The sequence below is a fragment of the Polistes dominula genome, unplaced genomic scaffold (genome assembly GCF_049000335.1).
Source record: "Polistes dominula isolate Pdom_NZ unplaced genomic scaffold, Pdom_raw_medaka contig_32, whole genome shotgun sequence".
Classification (NCBI taxonomy): Eukaryota; Metazoa; Arthropoda; class Insecta; order Hymenoptera; family Vespidae; genus Polistes; species Polistes dominula.
In genome coordinates this window covers 2,787,544-2,809,682 of record NW_028300880.1, presented here as the reverse complement: position 1 = coordinate 2,809,682, position 22,139 = coordinate 2,787,544, and the positions used below count along the sequence as shown (strand labels likewise).

At 31.0% G+C, this 22,139-nt stretch overlaps 4 protein-coding genes across 7 annotated transcripts in view; 3 read left to right on the top strand and 1 right to left on the bottom strand.

The window, feature by feature from the left end:
- Positions 1 to 6,447, top strand: part of ed (hemicentin protein echinoid) — a 198,573-nt gene extending 192,126 nt beyond the window's left edge. For 2 of the 3 annotated variants that reach the window (XM_089174974.1, XM_015328747.2), the window contains exons 2-7: positions 2,160 to 3,621; positions 3,854 to 5,079; positions 5,196 to 5,364; positions 5,545 to 5,732; positions 5,885 to 6,139; positions 6,287 to 6,447. In XM_089174974.1, the coding sequence (XP_089031100.1) occupies positions 2,160 to 3,621; positions 3,854 to 5,079; positions 5,196 to 5,364; positions 5,545 to 5,732; positions 5,885 to 6,139; positions 6,287 to 6,447 (3,461 nt within the window). The remainder of the gene's footprint in view (positions 1 to 2,159; positions 3,622 to 3,853; positions 5,080 to 5,195; positions 5,365 to 5,544; positions 5,733 to 5,884; positions 6,140 to 6,286) is intronic. The other variant, XM_015328748.2, reaches the window with a different exon arrangement.
- Positions 6,448 to 6,558: 111 nt separating this feature from the next.
- Positions 6,559 to 8,130, top strand: LOC107070489 (uncharacterized). The gene has a single exon (XM_015328750.2). The coding sequence runs from the start codon at positions 6,559 to 6,561 to the stop codon at positions 7,891 to 7,893; it is 1,335 nt and encodes a 444-aa protein (XP_015184236.2). The 3' UTR covers positions 7,894 to 8,130.
- Positions 8,131 to 15,431: 7,301 nt separating this feature from the next.
- kappaB-Ras (NFKB inhibitor interacting Ras like 1) lies at positions 15,432 to 16,626 on the top strand. The gene is made up of 2 exons (XM_015328761.2): positions 15,432 to 15,902; positions 16,013 to 16,626. Exons 1-2 carry the CDS (start codon positions 15,804 to 15,806, stop codon positions 16,517 to 16,519), a joined length of 606 nt encoding a protein of 201 aa, XP_015184247.1. The 5' UTR covers positions 15,432 to 15,803; the 3' UTR covers positions 16,520 to 16,626.
- A 221-nt stretch (positions 16,627 to 16,847) lies between these two features.
- On the bottom strand, positions 16,848 to 20,886 carry Fa2h (Fatty acid 2-hydroxylase). Of its 2 annotated transcripts, XM_015328760.2 has the most exons (6): positions 19,390 to 20,886; positions 18,266 to 18,494; positions 17,908 to 18,068; positions 17,479 to 17,611; positions 17,191 to 17,310; positions 16,848 to 17,111 (listed from the first exon to the last, which is right to left on the bottom strand). In XM_015328760.2, exons 1-6 carry the CDS (start codon positions 19,408 to 19,410, stop codon positions 17,026 to 17,028), a joined length of 750 nt encoding a protein of 249 aa, XP_015184246.2. In that variant the 5' UTR covers positions 19,411 to 20,886; the 3' UTR covers positions 16,848 to 17,025. The 2 variants fall into 2 exon arrangements, with proteins under 2 accessions (XP_015184246.2, XP_089031455.1); XM_089175329.1 differs by having other exon boundaries at positions 16,848 to 17,310; positions 19,390 to 20,875.
- Between the last annotated feature and the right edge of the window lie 1,253 nt (positions 20,887 to 22,139).

Genomic DNA, 22,139 nt, shown 5'->3' with positions numbered 1-22,139 from the left:
TGTCACCAACGTAGAGCCACCGGACGTCACAGTGTTAATATAACACACACAATATTATATATTAATAAATTAATAAATTAATAATATATATTATTACATATATAGTAGTATAGTAATATAAATAAGTAATAGTAACATATTAATATATACTAATGAATTAATAATATAATTTAATAATTTAATATAACATAATAATATATAATAATAAATTATAATAAATTATTAATGATATAATAATATAAATTAATAAGAATATATATTATATGTTATTAATTAATAATAATTCTTTTAATTTAATATCCGTTCGATCATCTTAATAAAAAATCTTAAATACAATTCGTTTAACAGTCTTGATAAGAAAAAAGAAACAGCTCATTAATATCTAAAATCAATTCTATTTTTTGAAAAAAGAAAATGAAAAATTAAATGAGACGACGTATTGCATGATATTCCCACTTACTCGTAAAATACTTAGAGAAACCACCTGTGATAATATTACCAACCATATGGATCAATATTCCAATCAATCTAAAGATAAACCACCCACCCACCCACCACCTTTTCTCATATCGTACTGAATGAATTTTCATCGAAAAAATTCTTTTTTACTTCACCATGTTATATTTCGATGATATTTTTTTCTATTAAAACGGATGAAAATTTTACTCGCGGGTAAGGTAAATCGCGTTAAACCGATGGATCAGATAAATATGCTGGAAAAAAGGATGAGGAATAAAAAAAAAGGATGATAGTGGGGACATAAAACCTGTGAGAGGTGTATATATATGTGTACATGTGTGTATGTGTGTTTGAGAATGTTTGAAAGAGTAGAAGTGGAAGAAAAGAAGAAGAAGAAAGAGAATCCGACTATACCGCAGTTGCTCGGTTGTAAAATGAACGTTCGAGAGAAAGATGAGAGGAAAGGAAAGGTGAGGAGAGGAAAGAAGAGGTCTCCTCCGATATCGTTAAAGAGTCAAACCGGTGATTTTACCGTTAGGCGACCCAATGACGAAGCACATTCGCAGATACACCAGAAGTCTTGTGGTTCTGAACTATCGAACGGTACTCGTAGTGCTATCAAGATCCTAATCCCCCATCTAATGTTTTAATCCAACAATCCATTTCATTCCTTTAATCTGTCCCACCAATTTCATTGAACCCTGCTGTCTCCTCATTCGATCGTTGATAGTTTCCCTACTATCGTAATTTACATCTACAAACGTTTATTCAAATCCAATATTACTGTGTTTCATCACAGTATCGATGAACACCTCATTGAAAAATATTTTAATTGCAAAACTTATACAATTTTGTACTTTCAAGAATAAAATATTAAACAGTCAACGATAAAGTTCAGAATGTGCTTTAAAATATCCAGTTCAAACTGGACATCATTAACGTTGTAAAATCACGCCGATTAAGATGGGCAGGTCACGTGTCGCTTATTGGGGTGGTGCATAAAATACTGATCGGTATACCGAATGGGAAAGACCACTGGGAAAACCGAGATATAGATGGGAGGACAATATTATTTGGGGATCTTAAAGAAATGGGCTACGAAGACCGCGAATGGACGGGGTCAAGCTCAGGGACGGGAACACTGGCGGGATTTGCTGCAATGAACTTTCCAATTCCTAATCCCAATTATAATAGTTTGAATGGGAATGATTTAAATACCATATATGATTAACAGGAACACCAATTTTTAAATATTTTTATAAGGGATGAACGAACTATCAATGAACTTAATTATAAAAATGAAAAGTGATATATATATAAGAATGTATGTAGAGAAGATCGAAAGGGGATCGATAAAATGTCGTGACAAAAGTATTAGATATAGTTTATTTTATGGAATAGAAAGAAGAGAAGAGAAAGAGAGAGAGAGTGTTTATCGATCGGGCATGGGTTGCGTCGCACGACTTCGCAGAGAGTTTAGCGAGCCGATGACTCCCTTCGATGCAGAGAACGCACACACGCGGCCTGATTTACTTCGGTGTCGGTAACCCGGGTATCCCGTAAAATCGTCGTAGTCGTCGTAGTCGTCCCTTTTCGATCTAACTTGGCCATTAAATTGTCACCTGAGCCTTTGATTAAATCGATTTTCTAAACAAACGATTATTAACGAACTAAAGTGCTACGATTTATCGATGTTTCAGCTCTAACCCATGGCAGAGTTGAGGAAACGCAGATGGACACGCATGAGGGTTCAACGGTACAATTGCAGTGTCGATTCGAACCACCTAAAGAAAATGTCACGTGTTTTTGGTTGACTCATACCAATAACAATCATGATAACGCAGCAATAGAAAATCGTTCGTTATCACCTAATTACAAGGTGTTCATGAGTTTGGAAGAGGGTCGTTACGATTTACAAATACGAAATGTTTCGTATGAAAGGGACAATGGTAAATACGAGTGTCGTGTTAAAGTTAGTAGTACTGGTATGGATATACATAGGAAGTATATTACATTGACCGTATTGAGAGCACCTGGACCACCTACGATATCACCAACGTCAGCCCCGGCAACCGAAGGACAACGATTGGAATTACAATGCAACACCAACGGTGGTAGTCCTGAACCAGAAGTAAGATGGTACCGTGGTAACAATACTACTCTACTTCACTCCGGTAGGACCTTATTGGTGGAACCAACGAAAGAAGACGATCGTGCGATTTTTAGATGCGTTGTTAGAAATCGTGCGATGAGAGAAGGTGAAACATTGAACGCAACTGTAACATTGGATGTTAATTATTTTCCACGGGTTACGGTTGGTCCTGGAAACCCATTGAAAGTTGAAGTTAATGGTACGGCGACATTAGAGTGTCATGTTGATTCGAAACCAGTTGTCGGTATGGTACGTTGGTGGCGGGATGGTAGTTTCATAGCAACTACCTTTCAACATGTTATACAAAAGGTAACGTTGCAAGATGCAGGCAAGTATACTTGCCAAGCTGACAACGGTCTAGGAAAAAAAGACGAGAATTCATTGCTGTTGGATGTTCTTTATCCACCTACCGTGTCTATCGAAGGTGAGAGCGTTAGAATCGCTCAAGTGGAAGACACCGTGACGGTACACTGCAACGTATCAGCCAATCCAGCTCCGTCCATAGTCGAGTGGCTTCGTGAAGGTCGTCCAGAATTCAGACAATCCGGTTCGATATTGAGATTGACTAGAGTCACGGCCGATCACGCTGGAAATTATACTTGTCGTGCAGTTAATACCATTCATCCGACTGGCGGTGAACGAAGGAATCATTCAGCTAAAGCTCATGTCACTGTTAGAATTCGACACAAACCTGGACCTGCTAGGGTTACTCCAGACTCACCGGTTGCCGTTGAAGGTTCACGTGTTATTCTAACATGTATGGCAAGTCCTGCTGGTTATCCTGAACCCCAATACAAATGGTGGAAAGAAGGAGACGGTGAAAATATTCCTGTTAGAACAGAAAATTCTGGGCCTAAGTATGAAATAGATTCCATACATTTGGGTAGCGAAGGTACTTACAAATGTTACGCCATGAACGAAATTGGAAACGGTGAAGCTGCCTCAGTTAATCTCACAGTTCATCAACCACCGAAGATACTTACCAAATTACAACCTCACGTCACGAGAAAGTACGTATTATTATATTTCTTCTCTCACGAATTTCTTTGTGTGTAATTTTCAATCTTCAAAGAGATAAATTGTTAGCAATTATCGAGATAATTTATTTTCGAAGCAGATAAAAAATGATTGGACTTGCTTTGAAAGTATTTCAAACCGCAACATTTTTCATATAATCTTTCTGTCTATCTATGGGGGTTTGTTTTTTAATAATACGTTTCTATTGTTCGATTGAATTCGCAGAGTCGGAGAATCATCGTTTCAAGTATCGTGCGTGGCACAGGGAAAGCCAAGGCCTAGCGTGCGTTGGTTGAAGGACGATCAAGAATTAACAGCCGACGAGAGATTGTACAAAGTGATAACCACTGCCTCAGAAGGTCATGGTAACGTGATAACCGTGAACTCGACGTTGAGCTTTTTGGGTCATGCACGTCCGAAGACCGATGAGATCATAGCGAGCGACAGAGGAAGGTACACCTGTGTATTCGTAAACGAAGTTAAAAAGGTTGAATCGACGATGATGTTAAAGGTCGAACACGAGCCAATTATTTTACATCAGCACGGCAAAGTGGCGTACAATTTACGAGAGGTAGCTGAAGTTGCGTGTAAAGTTCAAGCCTGGCCTAAACCAGAATTCCAATGGAGTTTTGGTAACAATGCTGCTACCTTGCAAGGTTCATCGAGCGACGGCCATTATGAAATATCATCAACCACCGACAATTATGACGTTTATACTTCTCTGTTAAGAGTGACGAATATAAAACAATCTGATTATGGGGATTACACGTGTCGCGCTGCTAACGCACAAGGTAGCATTTCTTCGACGATAAGATTACAACCAAAAGGTGCACCGGAAAGGCCGACCAACATAACAGCCATGGACATTGGCCCGACACATGTGGCATTACTTTGGGAATTGGGTTTCGACGGTGGTCTACCAATCACCAAATACTTCGTTTCTTATCGAAGAGTTGCCGGAGGTGACGAAGTGATAGCACCTGATTGCGCACCACCGAGAGGACCAGCCGGACAATGGTTGGAAATGGATTGCAGGAGATCGAATCCTTGCAACGTTAGCAATCTCGAGCAACACCAGACCTATACTTTCAAAGTTAAGGTCTACAATACGAAAAATCATTCGGATTACTCCGACGAGGTAGTTGCAACTACTTCTGTGGCAAAAATACCAGCACCTTTACGTGTCAGCTATGATCCTGAAACTGGAACTTTAGCGATAAACGTTGGAGCTACTTGTCTGGCATTGGTAGCTTCTATCGAAAAATTCGATGGTACGGATAATCCATCGAGAATCATAGAAGAATGGCCATTGGAAGTATTGGGAAGTGCACCTACTCAAAGAGAGGGTATCTTGGATGATCCTGAATCTTCCGATACTGAACCTCATATCAAAGTCAGATTATGTCTCAAGGCTGATCGTCAAAAGTGTGGGGAATATACCGAAGCTGAAAGTGAGTGTCTTTGTCTGGTTATCAAAACCCTGTTGATTTTGTAGTTTTGTTGTTGGTTTTGAAATCTTGTACAATAGCTTTTGATATTTAGTTTAGCAAATCTTTCTGTTAAACAGTCGGCCCATCTTATATAGCGCAAGCTGGTGCACTAGCAACGCCAACGTTGATCGCTCTGGTAGTTAGCGGTGCAGTCTTCTTGCTTTTCGCCGCTCTCTTACTTTTGTTCTGCCGATGCAGACGAAAGCACGCTGCCAAGGCCAAGGATTATGAAATGGATACCAATGCGTAAGTATTGTATTATCGCAGTATTATCATGTTACATTTGCATTAGACACTTGTACGCATATATTTGAATAATAATACACATTAGTGCAAAGCTTTTGTTATTACGTTAGATTTGAACAAATGAATTTTTGATAATAGCCATGACGGAGTATTGAAAAATGTCCGTTCATTTTTCTCCAGTGTTCGACCAAGCCTAGTCGCCGGAAATGGTCAACAAACTCAAGCACCACCGCCTTATTACGCAGAGAATAAAGCACTCGAACATAGTTTGGATCATGCACTTGCTATGGAGGATTCCAAGAGTCCTGCTTATGCTCAACCTGGATATGGTTATCATCAACCTAATCATAACATCAACGGTGAGAATGGTAAATGTTAAAATATGTCTAACTTTACTTTTAAGTTTTCATTTGTTTGAACTAACATGGTACACGTATTACAATAATTGTCTCTCTTTATCCTAAACGAATTCATTTTCGTGAAATGAGAAATTTCTAATAAAGGGTATTCTGTACTCCAGGTGTCAATATGGGTTACATGGACAATAGCTATTCAAATTCAAACAACGGGGGTTCGGTGAATTCTCAAGATTCTATCTGGCAGATGAAGTCGGCGGCAGCAAACGGCGTCAACCAACCATATGATTTGGGTGGATACGCCACCACCGAGTCCGATTATCCAGCGCACCCACATTACAGGGAAAGCCATAATCTTAGTCGACAACAATTCTGTCCCGAGCCATTTGCTACGGTTGTCAAGTCCCAGAAACACGTTGGTTGGTATTCTAATTTCTAACTAGTGAAAATTCTTCCTTCTCAATTATTTGACTTGGAACTATTTCCTCTTTTCCATCTAATTACAATCTAACACAGTTTCAAAATCAAATGAAGCAAAAGTTTTTATCTTGTCAATAATTTTTCAGATTCACCATACGACGTTTCTGGATTACCTTATCAAGAAAATTACGACGAGGATACAAAACCACCTCAACAAGTTAGCTTGTCCTACGACGAGAGTTTAGAATCCGGTTATTCGACTCCTAACAGCCGTGGACGTAGAATTATCCGAGAAATAATCGTCTGAGACCTGCCTACCGGCTCGCGAGCCGGAAACACGCGTACTACTTGGCTATAGCAGCAGGCCCCCCATCGGCAACCATTGGCGCAGTACAGACAACATCAACATCGCCATCGTATGGAAATAGTCATCGAGAATCCTTCGGAAAGTCAATCGGTGACAACTAATGCTGCAACTGGCCACGTGACTGTGGCTGCAGCTGCAGCAGCTGCGGCAGCGGTGTCGGCAATGTCCGAGACAGGAACAATAGCAACAACGACGACGACAGCAACGTCAACAGTAACAACACCAACTGTAACATCTTTAGATGCAACGATAACAACGACGACAACGACAACTACGACGGGAACGAATGCAGTACACGTTTATCATCGTTCGTCACGTTGCAACCCAATAATTTACGGTAACCAATCATCAGTGAACATACCCGAACAAGATTATTATCTAACCCAGAGAAGTCCTCGTCCTATGAGTTGTACAATCGAAGATTTCAACGATGGAAATACTATGAGACGAGTTGACAGATCAGGATTGTTAGAAATATCTAGTATAGATCATCCATCATCGTCATCATCATCATCATCATCATCATCCTCGTCTCGTTTTCGACATTGCAGACCAATAGGTGCCGAGAGTAGTATAGCTGGTCATGCTGGTACACTACCACGTCGTATCGATCGTTCTGGTTTATTAGAAGCTCTACCGGAATTACCAGAAAATAATCGTCGTAGTTCCGATGAACTTTTACGAACACCTTACAACGTACAAGAAATGACCATGATCAAACCACCTGACGTAGTTGCACTCGTACGTTCACCAACGATCAATTACGATTCTTCAACGAGATTCTCAAACCCTTCACCGTCCCTTTTACGTCCAACTAAAAGTCCTAGTCCAGGTACAACGAGCATCACCACAACTACCAACTCTACCACCACCACCTCGAGAATGTCACCAACTGCTAACATAACGCGTCGTGCTGATGGGGATTCTGGTTTACCAAATGAAAGATCAATACGATTTTCTTCGTCTAATGAAACGTTCATTCCTATCGAATCGTCACTTGGCCTATCATCCAGAGACAGATACCCATCCTACAAGGATTCACCTAACTTTTCTTCCAATTTGAGAAACGAAACTGACAACGAGATCGTTCAAATGGATTCTCCATGTGATAAGGAGATCAATAACGATGATAGGAAAACAACTAATACAGAATTGTTAAAAAATGATATTAAGGTTAATGACGATGACAAAAATGACAACGACGATGATAACGACGACGTAGTACCAAGAGGTGAAAGGGCCGAAGCTGAGGGTTGCGAAAATACGACCAATGAGAATCTAGAAGAAGGTAGTAGGGTCCCATACAACAATACTACCAACAATAAACTTTATCACAATGACAACGTTCAAACGTTAACGGTGATCATTTTGTCGGAACAATTGTGAGGCCGATCCTCCTCGTCGTCCCCTTGAACGAAAATCCGTCCTATTTAAATGAAAATTCCAATCAGTTGGATTTTTTCTTATCAAGGACGGCAGAACGTTTATTAGTGTATTATATTTAAGTAGCGTGTGTGCGAAGGCTGACGATGATGATGCCACAAAGAGGCCATACTTCAAATCAACTAAAACCAAGAACAAGAAATCAAGAAAATATTCAAATAAAATGAACGAAAAAAAGTATCTACGAGAATCTCGGATTATTAATTAATTAATTAATTAATTAATTAATTAATTCTTATTAATTTAAATAATATAAATAAGAAATAAAATACGATGATAGGTAGGAACGGAAGGATCTCTTGCGTTTATTGCATTTCTCAAATATCGTCGGTAGTCGAGGTCACTTTAATGAGAAAACTTTGTGAGATCATCAAATGACCTTGCAATCTCTCTCTCTCTCTCTCTCTCTCTCTCTCTCTCTCTATTTGAGTTCAAACAAAAAATTATTTAAAAAAAGGAAAAGAATAATCTCTCTCTCTCTATCTATCTATCTATCTTTGACAATTTTTACGTGCCATTCTTCTTAGGAATTCATGTTAATAAAGTTTTCCTGAGTCCCCGGGATATTTTTTTTTTGATTATGTTAATAAAATTGGATAATTTATCTTTGTTGCATTTGTTCAAAATTTTTGCAAATGTTTGTTTTTTGGCATCGGGGACTTTGGATAACAATTTCTTTCTTATTTTCTTTACAATTTGTTTTTATTATTATTATTTTGTTTTATTGTTTATTATTATTAATTATTATTAATTATTATAATTATACTATTATTATTAATATTATTGCTGCAGTATTGGGAGTATGTGTATGTGTGTTTTTTTATATATTTTTTTTTCCTGAAAAAACCCGTTCGTGCATTTGAGTTGGTTGATCAAACAAAAACAAACCTAACAAATTGTCTCTCATTTTCCAAGCACGAGAGAATTAAAGAAAATGAATTATTATAAATAAATAAATGAACAAATGTGTATAATAAAAATATGGTAGCGTCGACTACCGACGAATGGCCAACTTCGCAAAATTTGGCAAGTATTTTATACTTTTATATATATATATATATATCGTGAACGAACGATTGTGATCCTCTCTGTCTGCTGTACGTTCGAAACAAAAAAAAAACAACAAACAAACAAAAAAATGTTATATTTATCGATGTGACGTGATTAGTATCCTTAGGCGATAGTTACTTTATACATATATATATATATATATATATATATATTGTGTATAAAAGTATATGTATATGTATACCGTTTATAAACGAACGTGAAAAAAAAGTTCGAAAGGATAAACAGAAGGAGGGGAAGTTTGTTGAGAAAAACTAATTAATGCCGGCCCGTAAATAACAACAACAATTAAATAAAAATACACCTCGCACTCGGATTGAAATCGATCAATATTTAACGATGCATTTTTTCTATTTAATCGAATATTAGAAAAAGTATTTTAAAATAACATCGAATGCTCCGACAAATGGGAGCTTTATTTTTTTTTTGTTTACTTTTTATTCTATCTCAAAAACATATATGTTTGTTTTTTATATATGTATATGTGTGTATATATTAAATAATCAGTTAACTGTGACGTCATTTGAGATCGCGCACTTGTTTTGTGTCACCTTAACACATTGAGTGCCACGTCAGTCATAAGTGACTGACACTGAACTTTACGTTCAGGCCGTGTCAAGCACCAGTGACTGACACTGAATTTCACTTCGGGCCGTGTCAAGCACCCGTGACTGACGTACACCTTTCGTTTTGCCACTTGTAACCTGACAAAGATTTCCGTAAAAATTAGCATGGCGCTCAACGTGTTAATCTAGTAATGACGAGTATACTCGTCAATCACAGTTAACTGCTTAATATTCATTAAACTTTTTTTTTTGTTTTATTAATGAATCATTCATTAATGAATTTTTAAGATTTGAAATTCTATATTCGATTTGATAAGATAACACGCACGTTTTCTCACGATTTAGTAGGATCCTTCGTTTACTATAATAAATTTACGTACCTATACACACTTACACATACACACATATATACACGAGTATACACATGGATAAGTAGGAGCCTGTAAATATTAGATTTTTAAGCATTGATAAGGTACTTAAAAAATATAACACGTATACATATACATGATACATATACATATATATATATATATAAATAAAAGATTAAATAAATAAAAATAAAAACTCGATGTGTTCTTTCGTCTAACGCGTATTATCTCGAAAAATGTGATCCAACGGTCATTAAAAAAAAATATACACACACACAAACACATGCACGAAGGATCCTTTTACTTCCCCAATAATTTTGTTTTTATTATTATTATTATTGTAAATTTGGAGAAATCGTAGGAAATGTATTCAATTGATTTTGATGATTTCAATCCGAGACAATTTTAACAAAAAAAAATTACGGGGTTAAATAAATATAAATACGATTTATAAATAAATAAATATAAATATATAAATATATATATAAATATAAATATAAATATAAATATAAATATAAATAAAAAATGATTAATTAATTAATTAATTAAAAAATAATAGAAAACACGCGCTTTAAGAGTGTATTATATTATAATGGAACGGGGTATTAAAAACAAACCATGATTAAACAAAAGGAATGAAGAATATTAACAAAAAAAAAATTGCGAAAATGCTAATGACGATGATGATGATAATTATAATGATGATAACGATGATTATGATGAAAAATATAAAGATTATTAAACAAAAAAATGAGGTTAGGTATGTAATATCTTTTCGTGCGTGTGTGAGAGTGTGCGTAATCAGTGCGTTTCATTCGATGTATGATGCGTTCATGTGTGAGAGAGGGAGAAAAAGAAAATTTGCATATGTACATTTTGTGCATTATTTGCACATTAAGTCGCAGTCACTTTTAGCTTCTAAGGTTTTTTTTTTTTTATTCTCGTCGCATTTATAATCGTCCATTTTGTTATTTTTTGTTTTTACTTAAAAATAATAATTTTGGCGCCAATGTGTTTATATTTTTCTACCAACTGTGAACGAACGCAAACAAACAAACAAACAAACAAAAAATGGAATATAAGAAGATTATTATTAAAAAATTCATTACCTTTAAGATAAAACAACACACACACATACACAGATATACATACACACATAAATGTTGTACGATGTACGTGAATTTTGTTCATTTTAGCTTTTATCGATCGAAAAATTGAAAGAAAGCACCCCACTCATCCATCTCCTCCTCCTTCTCTTCCCACCCCCCACCCCACTACATACATATGTAAGAATTAAATTGTTATTTAAGTGTACAGTAAATGATTAGAATAAACGATTGTTCATATTTCTTTTTTTTTTATTTAATGATAAGATTTTAATTTTAATTGAATGCAATTTTCAATTGATTTATAATTAATTGATTATTATTCCAAATAATTATTCAATTAAATTCTATTTTGTATTTGAATAATTTTTGTTCTTCAATTATTTGAATGCAATTATTATTTTTATTTTTTTTTAAATTATTCAAATGTTATAATGAATTATTGAATTATTCAAAAATTTTACTTTCTCTTTTATTTTTGATTTTCTTATTTTCTTTCGAAGATTTTACAAACAAACGTGCAGTTGAATTTGTTAAAAAAACATTACTTTGAATTGAATAAAATTTAAATAATTATTTGCGTGTTATTTATTACAAGTATTGCAAGTTCTTGGAATTAATTAATATGTGAAATAATTAATAAATAAATTTAATTAATAATATGTCATTTGAAATCAAATTCAAGACATGGAACTGAGAGAAGGAAAAATTTTTGTTATTTTATTTTTCAATATTTTCCATTGAAATTAAATATATTTTTTTATTTTATACAGAAAGAAACACAATATTCACCATACACTCAAACACATAACACACACACACACACACAGAGACACAAGTAAAGAGGAACACGAAACCGTACACCTCGCGTTCGTTCGAATTTATCCTCGTGATCTCATTTTATTTGTTTGTAATGCAATTTCAGAAGAACGATATCCTTATTCTTTTTTTTTTTTTTTTTTTTTTTTTTTAATAATCCTTTGTCGTCCTTCAAATGATTTCCGAAGCAATATTCTCTTTCAACCCCCTCCCGCCTCTAATGCATCCTTAATCCTACTATTAATTAATTTTATTTTTCATTTTCGCATTCTTATCTCTTATCTTTCTCTGTGTATAAAAAATAAAATAAAATAAAATACAGAATTTTAATAATAACAACGATGATGCACCAAACTGTATGTGTGTGTATGTATGTATGTGTGATTAAATTTTACAAGGACACGAATTACGAAAATTTCATTTTCTCATAATTGAAAATGAAACAACAAAAATTTGTTTCACTTGATCAGAAATTTTTTGTATACTAATTTTTTATAATTATTTTATTTCATTGAATAAAAATCAAAGGTTCGTATGAGAGAATATGAGAAAGAGAGAGAGAGAGAGAGAGAGAGAGATAAAAAATGTTGTATATGATGAAGAAAATTAAATAAATAAATTAATAAAATAAATGAATGATGAAAATAAAAAGGTGGAGTTGGTTAGATGGATGTTTTTTTTCTCTGTAAAATAAAAAAAGAAATATAAAAAGAGTACCCAATGGGAGAGAAAAAGAGAGAGAGAGAGAGAGAGAGAGAGAGAGTGAGAGAAATAGAAAATCGTTTGCAGTACTTTAAAAAGTGTATACGTCGTGTTATTAATCTTAACGAGCGTCGTCTTGTACAAAAAGGGAACAAATGAAGTTTTGTTTGTGCTTCGAAATAAAAAATTAAAAAAAAAAATTAAAAAAAAAAATAACTGAGATAAAGATAAAGAAATAAAGAAGAAGATAAAAAAAAAAGATTTAAGAAAGAAAAAACAAACGGGGGAAAGGAGAGAAAGAGTGTAACGTTAATAAACGTCACGTTTTTTCGAGATAAATTTAAGAAGAAAAAAAAAATTAATACAAAAGGTATAAAGATAAGTTAAAATAAAATAAAATTAATGAAAATAAAATAAAAAGATGAGAAAAAGATAAAAGCGATTTGAAACGTGGGAATGAATTTGATGATACCAAGTGGATTGGGATGCATTTAAAAATTGTATTCTCGTGCGTTAATTATAATAAAGATAGTGTTTTTTAATTTGTATTTTATTTTTATTGTTTATTTTGTGAAAAAGTATGAAAGTATGTTGAAAGAATGAACGATAAAGAAGAATGTGAATCATATGAGTGAGATTAATATGAATCTCGGCCAAAATTCGTTCGCCGAATTATAAAATATACGACGATGATAACGTGCATTATCTTTGGATTATAAATAATAACGGAATAATAAAAAAAAAAAAAAAACACCACATGAAAAGAAAAAAATATTAAAAGCCAACAAAAAAAAAAAAAAAAATTACAGTAAAAATTTTCAATTAATGAATTTCTCTCGTTTATCCAATCGTCTCTTTGTTTCTTCTTCTTTCTGTTTTACATTTTTAATTTTGATTTTCTTTAGTTTTTTTTTTGTTTTTGTTTTTTTTTTTTTCATTTCAACAAATAATCATTGAAAAATATATGCTAATTTTTATAAATAATTTTGTACAAAAGGAGAATTACCAGGACAAGTGCAGAAATGCATTCTATTTTTTTTTTTTTCGTTTTGGATTCAAATTCGATTAGCAATGAATGATTTTTTTTTCTTTTTTTATAAATTAAAGGTAAAGTCGAGTCTGTTAATTTTAAAGACAAAATTAAATATTTAAAAAGAGTATTGAAGTATTCAAGTATTCATTTTGAAAAATATTCCTTGAAAATTTACATATCCCTTGTCAGTTTTTGATTGTTCTTTTTTTTAAATATTATTAATTATTAATTAATATAATTATAGTCTTCGTCAGCAGCAGAAACAGCAGAAACAGCAGAAACTGCAGGATCAACAGTAGCAGAAATCAGAAGAATTTGAATATGATATTAATTAGGAAAATAAAACTAACTACTAGTCCAGTCAAATTAATCAAAATTAGGTAAGAATCTCGGAATTTCAGATACCAAGCTATAAACTCGTATGAACTTGTATTTTGACATTCTAAAAGTTGTCTCAAAAACTATGTCCATATAATAGGGTGTACGCGGCTATTAAAATACAAAAATCGATTTTTTTTGCAAATATCTCGTTTCCTATGGGTTTTTTGCTATTTGTATTTATTATCAATATTGTAGAGGAGTAAATTCCCTACAACTTTTGTTTACAAAATTTTTTTATACATTGAATCGTTTTCGAGATAAAGGCGAAGAGCGCGCAGTTAGAGCATTTTTATGGTCAACCGGTAGTCCAAGTCAAAAACACGCCATATAAAGTTTGTCATTTATTGATAAATACATAATTATTATTATTATTATTAACTGGCATTAGGAACTCGAAAGTTCATTGCCGCAAATACCAAATCCCGCCATTGTTCCCGTCCCTGAGCGCGATCCTTCCATTCGCGGTCTTCGTATCCTATTTCTTTCAGGTCCCTTCTAATATTATCCTCCCATCTACGTCTCGGTCTTCCCAATGGATAAATAGAAACCTCCCAAGTCAATAAATAGAAAATTAGGCTTCTCAAAATTCTTTTATAATCTAGGATTATTACCTGTACAGGTAGGATGCGCACTAGTAAACGCAAGACCTACCGCCAGCCAAGTAGTGCAGGCTCTAACCGAAAGATCAAGAAGAACGACATATCAAAAAATCAGCTTACCCACAATTATTTTTTTCCCGACGTTGCTAGCTCCCCGACTATTAGGTCGTAAGTTTTTATTTAAAGTCCCTCCAGTGCTCAATCATGCCGAGGATGAAAGGTCCTAATCGGCACGAGCTACTGGTTGTAATTATTTAAATAAATTATTGACGAGCACATGAGTAATGCCTTTTTAGAAGTTACTCATGAAAATTGTATATTTTATTGTATATTTTATTATTAGTTCACTATAGGTTTTCTTGTCTCATCTGTTAAATTCATTTAATAAATAATTCAATTTATAAGTGCACTCTCTTTTTTTAGTAGTATTCAGCATTAATTTAGAGAAAATTGTTTTATCAATTAAAAATGATAAATGAATGAAAAGATTTCTGTTTTACGATAAATCAATTAGTAAGAAATCTTCTTTACCAACTAAGCAATATATAAGTACAATAGAAGCTCTCAAGGCTACATTTCTAGTAATCTCATTCATATTATGTTAGTTACTAACTTGACCACTATTGATAAAATGTATACTATCATATGGTATCAAAGAATACTACTTTTACTATCATTGATAGTAAAAACCTAGTGGTCAAGCTAGTAACTAACATAATATGAATGAGATTACTAGAAATGTAGTAGCTTTGAGAGTTTTTCGTAATGTTTGGAGGTGGCGCTTCAATCGAGCATATTTTATTAATTAAGAGTATTCTCATGTATCTTAATTCTGATTGGTGGATTAACTCAATGAATGCATAAGGTGTTAATTGTTTTGAATTATAAAATAGAAGAGTTTAATAAGTACAATAAAGTTTAAAATGTCGATCGTATTATTAAATAATTTCATTACTCAGTTTGAAAATAAATAATTGTGTATTTAAAGTTTAATTATGCTAATATCATTCGTAAAAGGTAATATTAGGCATCAATTATTAGAATAAGGTTAGAAGAGATTGATAATAGGATAGATAAAAGTAGGAATTATACAAATGTGGCAACCTGAGTATCACAAACGGGATGCATCAATGCAGGTGTAAATTTAAAAATGTGACGTAGAAAGTAAAATTAATAAAATCGTGGTGAAAACAACTAGCAAGATTTGAAATATGGGGAAACCAACAAGAGTAGTTGTTTGTGGAATGAAAGGAGTTGGAAAAACTGCATTGCTGGAACAACTGATTCATGGAAATGTCACACTTAAAACTGTAAGATATCATTTAGGTTATGTCAATGATAATTTGTTGAAATACAATTTGATTGATAGAATAATTTCAATGAATTATTAAAGATAATTTATTCGTTTAACATTTGACAGGAAATTCATCCAACGATAGAAGATATTTATGTGGCTAATATAGAAACTGATCGTGGAACAAAAGAGAGAGTAAGATTTTATGATACTGCAGGCTTGGAATCATTGCAAAGCAATGCAAACAACCAACAACTTCCTCGACACTATCTTGGATTTGCTGATGGATATGTCTTAGTTTATGATACAACCAAACCCGAATCATTGGATGTTTTGTTACCATTGAAAAAGGACATCGATAAGAACAAAGATAAAAAAGAAATAACGGTAATAGTTTTAGGTAATACAACTAATAACGAGAATAAATCAAACAGTTTAGAGAATACATCTAATAAAGCTAGTAATTGGTGTACCAGGGAAAAGATTAAACATTACGAAGTTAATGTAATGGATAGACAAACTTTGTTCGAACCATTTATCTTCTTGTCGTCTAGGTTGAATCCACCTCCAAACAAAAGTACTTTTCCACAATTAAGTATGGGTAGGAAAATAATTAAAACTGAGACTCCGTAAGATAAAAACAAATATATCGTTTAATTCTAATTCTAATTGAATATATGAAAGTAATTTATCTGGCTGTGGTAATAAATATCATCATCCTGTAAGGATGATTAAATATATTTAAGTTTATTTCAACAATTTCTTCGTAGATCTGATTAAGAAGAATCTTCAATTATAAATTTAAATATATATCAAAGTACTTAAGTTTATTTATCACAAAACTCTAATGATACAAGGATAAAACAAAAGTCTTCCTAAATTGTGTTAATTATCAAATTCATCGTTTATAATACTGATCAATGACATGGTATTTCGCTTATGTGTTAGTGAATCGTATTAATTTTCTTGTTCTTTTTTTTTTTTTTTTTTTTTAATCTATTTAAGTCATATGGCTTGAAGTACTTAAATACTTTATATGTTAAATTAAACATTAGTTAATTAATTAAAGCCGAAAGTGTTGTACTGTACACTTTAAGTATAAACTTTTATAATTGCATTTATTACCCATAAGATACAAATTACCATTCGATTGGTTTAACCAATTGTTGTAAACGTATGGTTGTATTAAACGCGTAATCCCAAATTCTACTGCTGATACCGAAACCTAAATAAGAATAAAATTATGAAATAAAATACAATAATAAACAAAGAAATTATTAAGAGAATAAACAAATGAAAATTACCTTTATCGTGATGAGAAAAATGATGATAATTGTGATACCTTTTTAAATTATATAAATATGTTTTATTGTTTGGTGCACCATAATGCAAATAATAATGCGTTAAATCGTAACACAAGTATCCTGTAAAAAATTTCAAAAAATTCTGTTTACTTTCTTGTTTAGGTTTACAAAATTATTTATACTGTATATGTTAATTTATATCGCATAAAGAAGTATAAATGTTTAATTATATGAATATATATGTGTGTTAAATAATTAATAATAATAATAATAATAATGATAGTTCACCTGCAGTAGTACCAGCGGCAATAAAATAAGCTATAAAGTCAGGAAATATCATTACGTACAAATTCCATATACCAATAGCAATGATGATACCAGCTATGGGTGGAAATACTAATCTTTGACCATCAAATGGTGCCTAGAATTAATAAGAAAAAAAAAAAGAATAAAAAGGAATGTATTTTAATTTATATTTAATATACGAAATGTATCTTATAGAAGACCAAATTAAGTTAGAAGCTTCCTGTTCTGAGAAAGGCAAACAAACTAAACGCCTTGCATGATTCATCTCTGCAGACGTAATTCATGTGAGTTCATTGAACAACGCGTTTGCATACTAAATGTTCTTGAAAGAAACGTAACTCACAAATCCCGTTGCATTATCATTTACGATTAAATAGATAAATTTAGAATTATTTTATTATTCGAATTTACCTTGTGATGCAAACCATGTAGAAGAAAGTGCAAGGTGATTAGTGTTTTGGAATTTTGTGGTGGCCTGTAATGAAATAATTTACGATGTAACAAATATTCCTCAAACGTCCATAACAATACACCTGCTCCAAATGCTACCAGGCCTTTTAATAAAGATACAACTAAAGAAAAAAAAAAACAAACAAAATCATAAAATTTATTTTCATTTTTTGTTTTTGTTTTTTATACAATTTTTAAATATAAAAAAAGAACAACCAAAAAATAATCTAACGTTGTGCAGACATTTATTTAATATTTTGTTCTTTTCATTATAAAATTATTTTTATTAAAGATGTAGATGATAATTACGATTACTTACTTGGAAATTGATGATCTAAGATTGAATTAATACCCATGTAAAGAAAAAATAAACATACGGGAATCCATACGATCGGTATCAGGTACCATGGTGTTATCGTTAAAAATTCTAATACATTGGATCGAAATAATCGTATGGGTCGATTCACAGGTAGATTAACCCATTCCCAATATTTGTCACTCAAATTGCCAACTTGATTTAAAAGTGGTGCATCCCAATCGATCAGACTCTACGATGAATCTTAGTTTAAACATTTTTTTATTTTTTTTTATTTTATATAATTTTTTTATCTTTTATATTACAATTGAATATTATCTAATTTATCTGTTTATCCGTATGACGTGTTTTTTCCTAAGAATTGATAATTCGGGATATTATCATTGAATCTTATTGATCATTTATTATCAATTTTCATAATTATCAATGAACGTGTTTCCTTTCTTTTTTGATTTCATTGAAATTTAATTACGTAAGCTTATTCCAATATTATTATTATTATTTTTTTTTTATCAATTAATATAAAATATTAGATTAAATCATACTTCGTAAAAAATTTTCTTTTTGTTTCGTATGTCGCGTGGATAAAAAAGAAAGAAAATAATAAAAAAAAAAAAAAAGGATAAAAAGATTGGAAACAATAAATTGGTCTATTGAAAATTATTCTCGGAATTAAAGGCATAAAATTGCATAATAACTCGTTTTAACGTTAACTACAGTTAACATAGTTATCTCATTTGTCCTTCGTGTTTATTTAAAAAAAAAAAAAATATACAATTTTTTATTTTCCAATTTTTATTATATTATTTTCAATATAATAATCAATAGAAGACATCAACGGAAATGATTTGATAAAAATCGAATAATTAATCAGATTATTATTATTCAATCATTCTTATCAATGTATCTTATAATTCTTTTTTTTTTTCCTTTCGAATTTCGTTTATCAAAAATACGATTATTATTATTATTACTACAAAATGAAGATATTAATCATCTGACGCGTTTTCAATTGAACAAGTAATAATATTAAATTAAAAAAAATTAAAAAAAAAAATGAATAAAAGTAAATGTAAAATAATTTTGTAATTTAATTGAAATTAATGATTAATTAATTTGAAACTTACTTCAAGTTCGCTATATTTCATTTTATTATCCAACGCGTATTCATCGAACAAATAAAGGGCTGCTTTAGAATGTGGATAATCTTTCAATACTTGATCCAAATGTTTGTCTTTGTAATAACTAAGCGTCTTTTTACCACCTGGATGATGATTTAAAAATGCACGAATATCAAAATTACGGCCTTGATATTTAACTATAAATCTGTCTTCATCTTCTACTTTTTTTCTTCTTCTTCTTCTTCTTCTTCATCTTCTTCTTGTTTTTGTTTTATTACATATATATTGTTGTTGTCAGATGTTAAATGATTATCATATCGTTGCAATGTTTTATCATCGACAACATTAATTGAATCGTTTAGATTTATATTTTGAAATTTATTAACGTGACGTAACTTAACGTAACTACTTTGTAATAAATTATTATTATAAGTTTGTTTTAATTCGCTCATAACTGTCATTTTATTTGTTTGTCTGTTTGTTTGTTCTTTTTTTTTTTTTTTCTTTGAAAAATCCACTCTAATATATTATTGTTTCTTTTTTCGTTGGTTGGATAAACTTGAAATTCGCGGCGTGTATTTTTTATATATTTCCTTTTTTCTTTAACAACAAACTAACCAACACTGCCACTATAAAAAACTATACAAGAAGAAGAAGAAGAAGAAGATAAAAAAACAAAAAAAAACAAACAACAAAAAAAACATAAAAAAACTATTATATCACTCTCTAACTGAGAAAAGATTAGACAACGTTAACACGCCAGTCACGCATATACTACTACATCAAATTCTACGCCTACCTTGTTAAAAGCTTCATAGATAAGATTTCACAGGCGGCATTACGTGAACATTCCGATTATAATCATACTTCATCGCTAAATTTAATATTATCATCGATATGCTCTATCTATCCGTTTATCTATTTATTTATCTCTCTTTCTTTCTTTCTCTTTCTTTCTCTTTCTTTCTCTCTCTCTTTCTCTCTCTCTCTCTCTCTCTCTCTCTCTCTGTAACTTTCATTCTCTTTCCTAAGAATTGAATTTCTATTTTTTTGTTCTTTTTCTTATTAATTTACAAATTTTGTTGAAAATTATTACACAGGTAAGAATTTTCGTTTGATTGTTTTATTTATCTCACATTAATATTATTTTCTCCTTTTTTTCCATTTTCTCATATTTGTTTTTGTTTTTTTCTTCTTTTTCATACTTCATATATTATACGTAAACTCAGGAAACCATGACGTATTATTTATTGTCCTTGTAACATAACACTTTCGCAATTACTTTGTGAGTATTCACAATTATGTCTATAATTATTAATGTTGCATATCATCGATCGTAAATATCATTGCGAAGATTTTGTCGAATGTTCCTTTTAATATTATAAAGTTCAATTGGTTTTTTTTAATTAGTTTTTTATTAGTTTATATATATAAATAATATTTCTAATCTTTTTTGTTTTTGTTTTGTTCGAGTCATTAATAAAAAAAAAAAAAAAAAAAAATCAAATAACAAAGTCATTTATATCCCCAATTAGTTTATAAAAAAAAAAAAAAAAGAAAGATAAAAAAGAATCATTAAATTTTATTTTGTAACTTGTTAAAGTTCATTGGCATTAAATTCATATTTAATTGTTTATTTAAATAAATGTTCATTTTATTATTGTCTAGTTAGAATAATTTTTTCCACTAATTGTGACGTATTTACATTAATTTAAAAAAATTTTATTATTAGAACAATTGTTAGATTGAAAATAATTATTAGATAAGTATAGAACAAGATTACTGTTATCATATAACGTGTGTGCGTTGTGTGTGTGTGTGTTGTGTGTGTGTTGTGTGTGTGTGTATACATTTAAACCTTGTTTGATTAAGTTAACTTTATTGTTAGTCGGATAAATATTTGACATAAAGATTTGAAGAATTGTTTGAATTTATTTAACTTTCGTAAATCTTTCGTAAAAAAAAAAGAAATAAAACAAGGGAACTCATATTGTTATCAATTTGAAAAAATAAATATTAATGTGCCCCAACACATATACACAGTTAACACACACCTTAGTTTTTTTTTCTTCTTTCTCTTTTTTTTTTTCTTTTTTTTTTTTAGAAAAAAGAAAAACAATTTGACCTCGTATTAATGATACTTGATGTATATAAGTATCCATATTTTGTTAACGTCATATATTAATAGTAATTTACATAACTGGTTTGACGCAATTTTTATATCGATTATATTTATATAAATATCGTTCATGATCATAAATAATCAATCCTGGATAAAAATCAATTATATACACACACACATTTATATATATATATATTTATTTATTTTTGTAGATAATTAAAAACAGAAAAAACAAATTAATTATTAAAAAGGTGAGTTTCATTTAATAGTTTTTCCAATAAATAAAGCATTTATTCAAACACTCGTGTTAAAAATCAAATATACACACATATATTAGGTATACAGCTTTGTTTCCACTAATCTCCTACAGATGGCTTATAGAAAAAATGATGGAAGCAAAGTTATACATTTATTATTATATTATATTTTATTATAAATATATAATTAATATTTAAACACTATTGAAAATATAATTTTGGTATTATAGGAAGAATTAATAATTATTATATATATGTATGTATTATTATAATTTTATTATATATATTTTATATTATATATTAGATGTACAGCTTTGTTTCCATTATTTTCCTACAGATGGCTTATAGAAAAAATGATGGAAGCAAACTTATACATT

Excerpts from the sequence above, each read along its gene's own strand:
- kappaB-Ras (XM_015328761.2), top strand. The coding sequence starts at position 15,804 with ATGGGGAAACCAACAAGAGTAGTTGTTTGTGGAATGAAAGGAGTTGGA. Across the intron at positions 15,903-16,012 it reads GAAATGTCACACTTAAAACT|GAAATTCATCCAACGATAGA; the intron begins GTAAGATATCAT and ends AACATTTGACAG.
- LOC107070489 (XM_015328750.2), top strand. The coding sequence starts at position 6,559 with ATGGAAATAGTCATCGAGAATCCTTCGGAAAGTCAATCGGTGACAACT.
- Fa2h (XM_089175329.1), bottom strand. The coding sequence starts at position 19,410 with ATGAAATATAGCGAACTTGAA. Across the intron at positions 18,069-18,265 it reads CTTAGATCATCAATTTCCAA|TTGTATCTTTATTAAAAGGC; the intron begins GTAAGTAATCGT and ends TTTTTTCTTTAG. Across the intron at positions 17,311-17,478 it reads TGCCGCTGGTACTACTGCAG|GATACTTGTGTTACGATTTA; the intron begins GTGAACTATCAT and ends AATTTTTTACAG.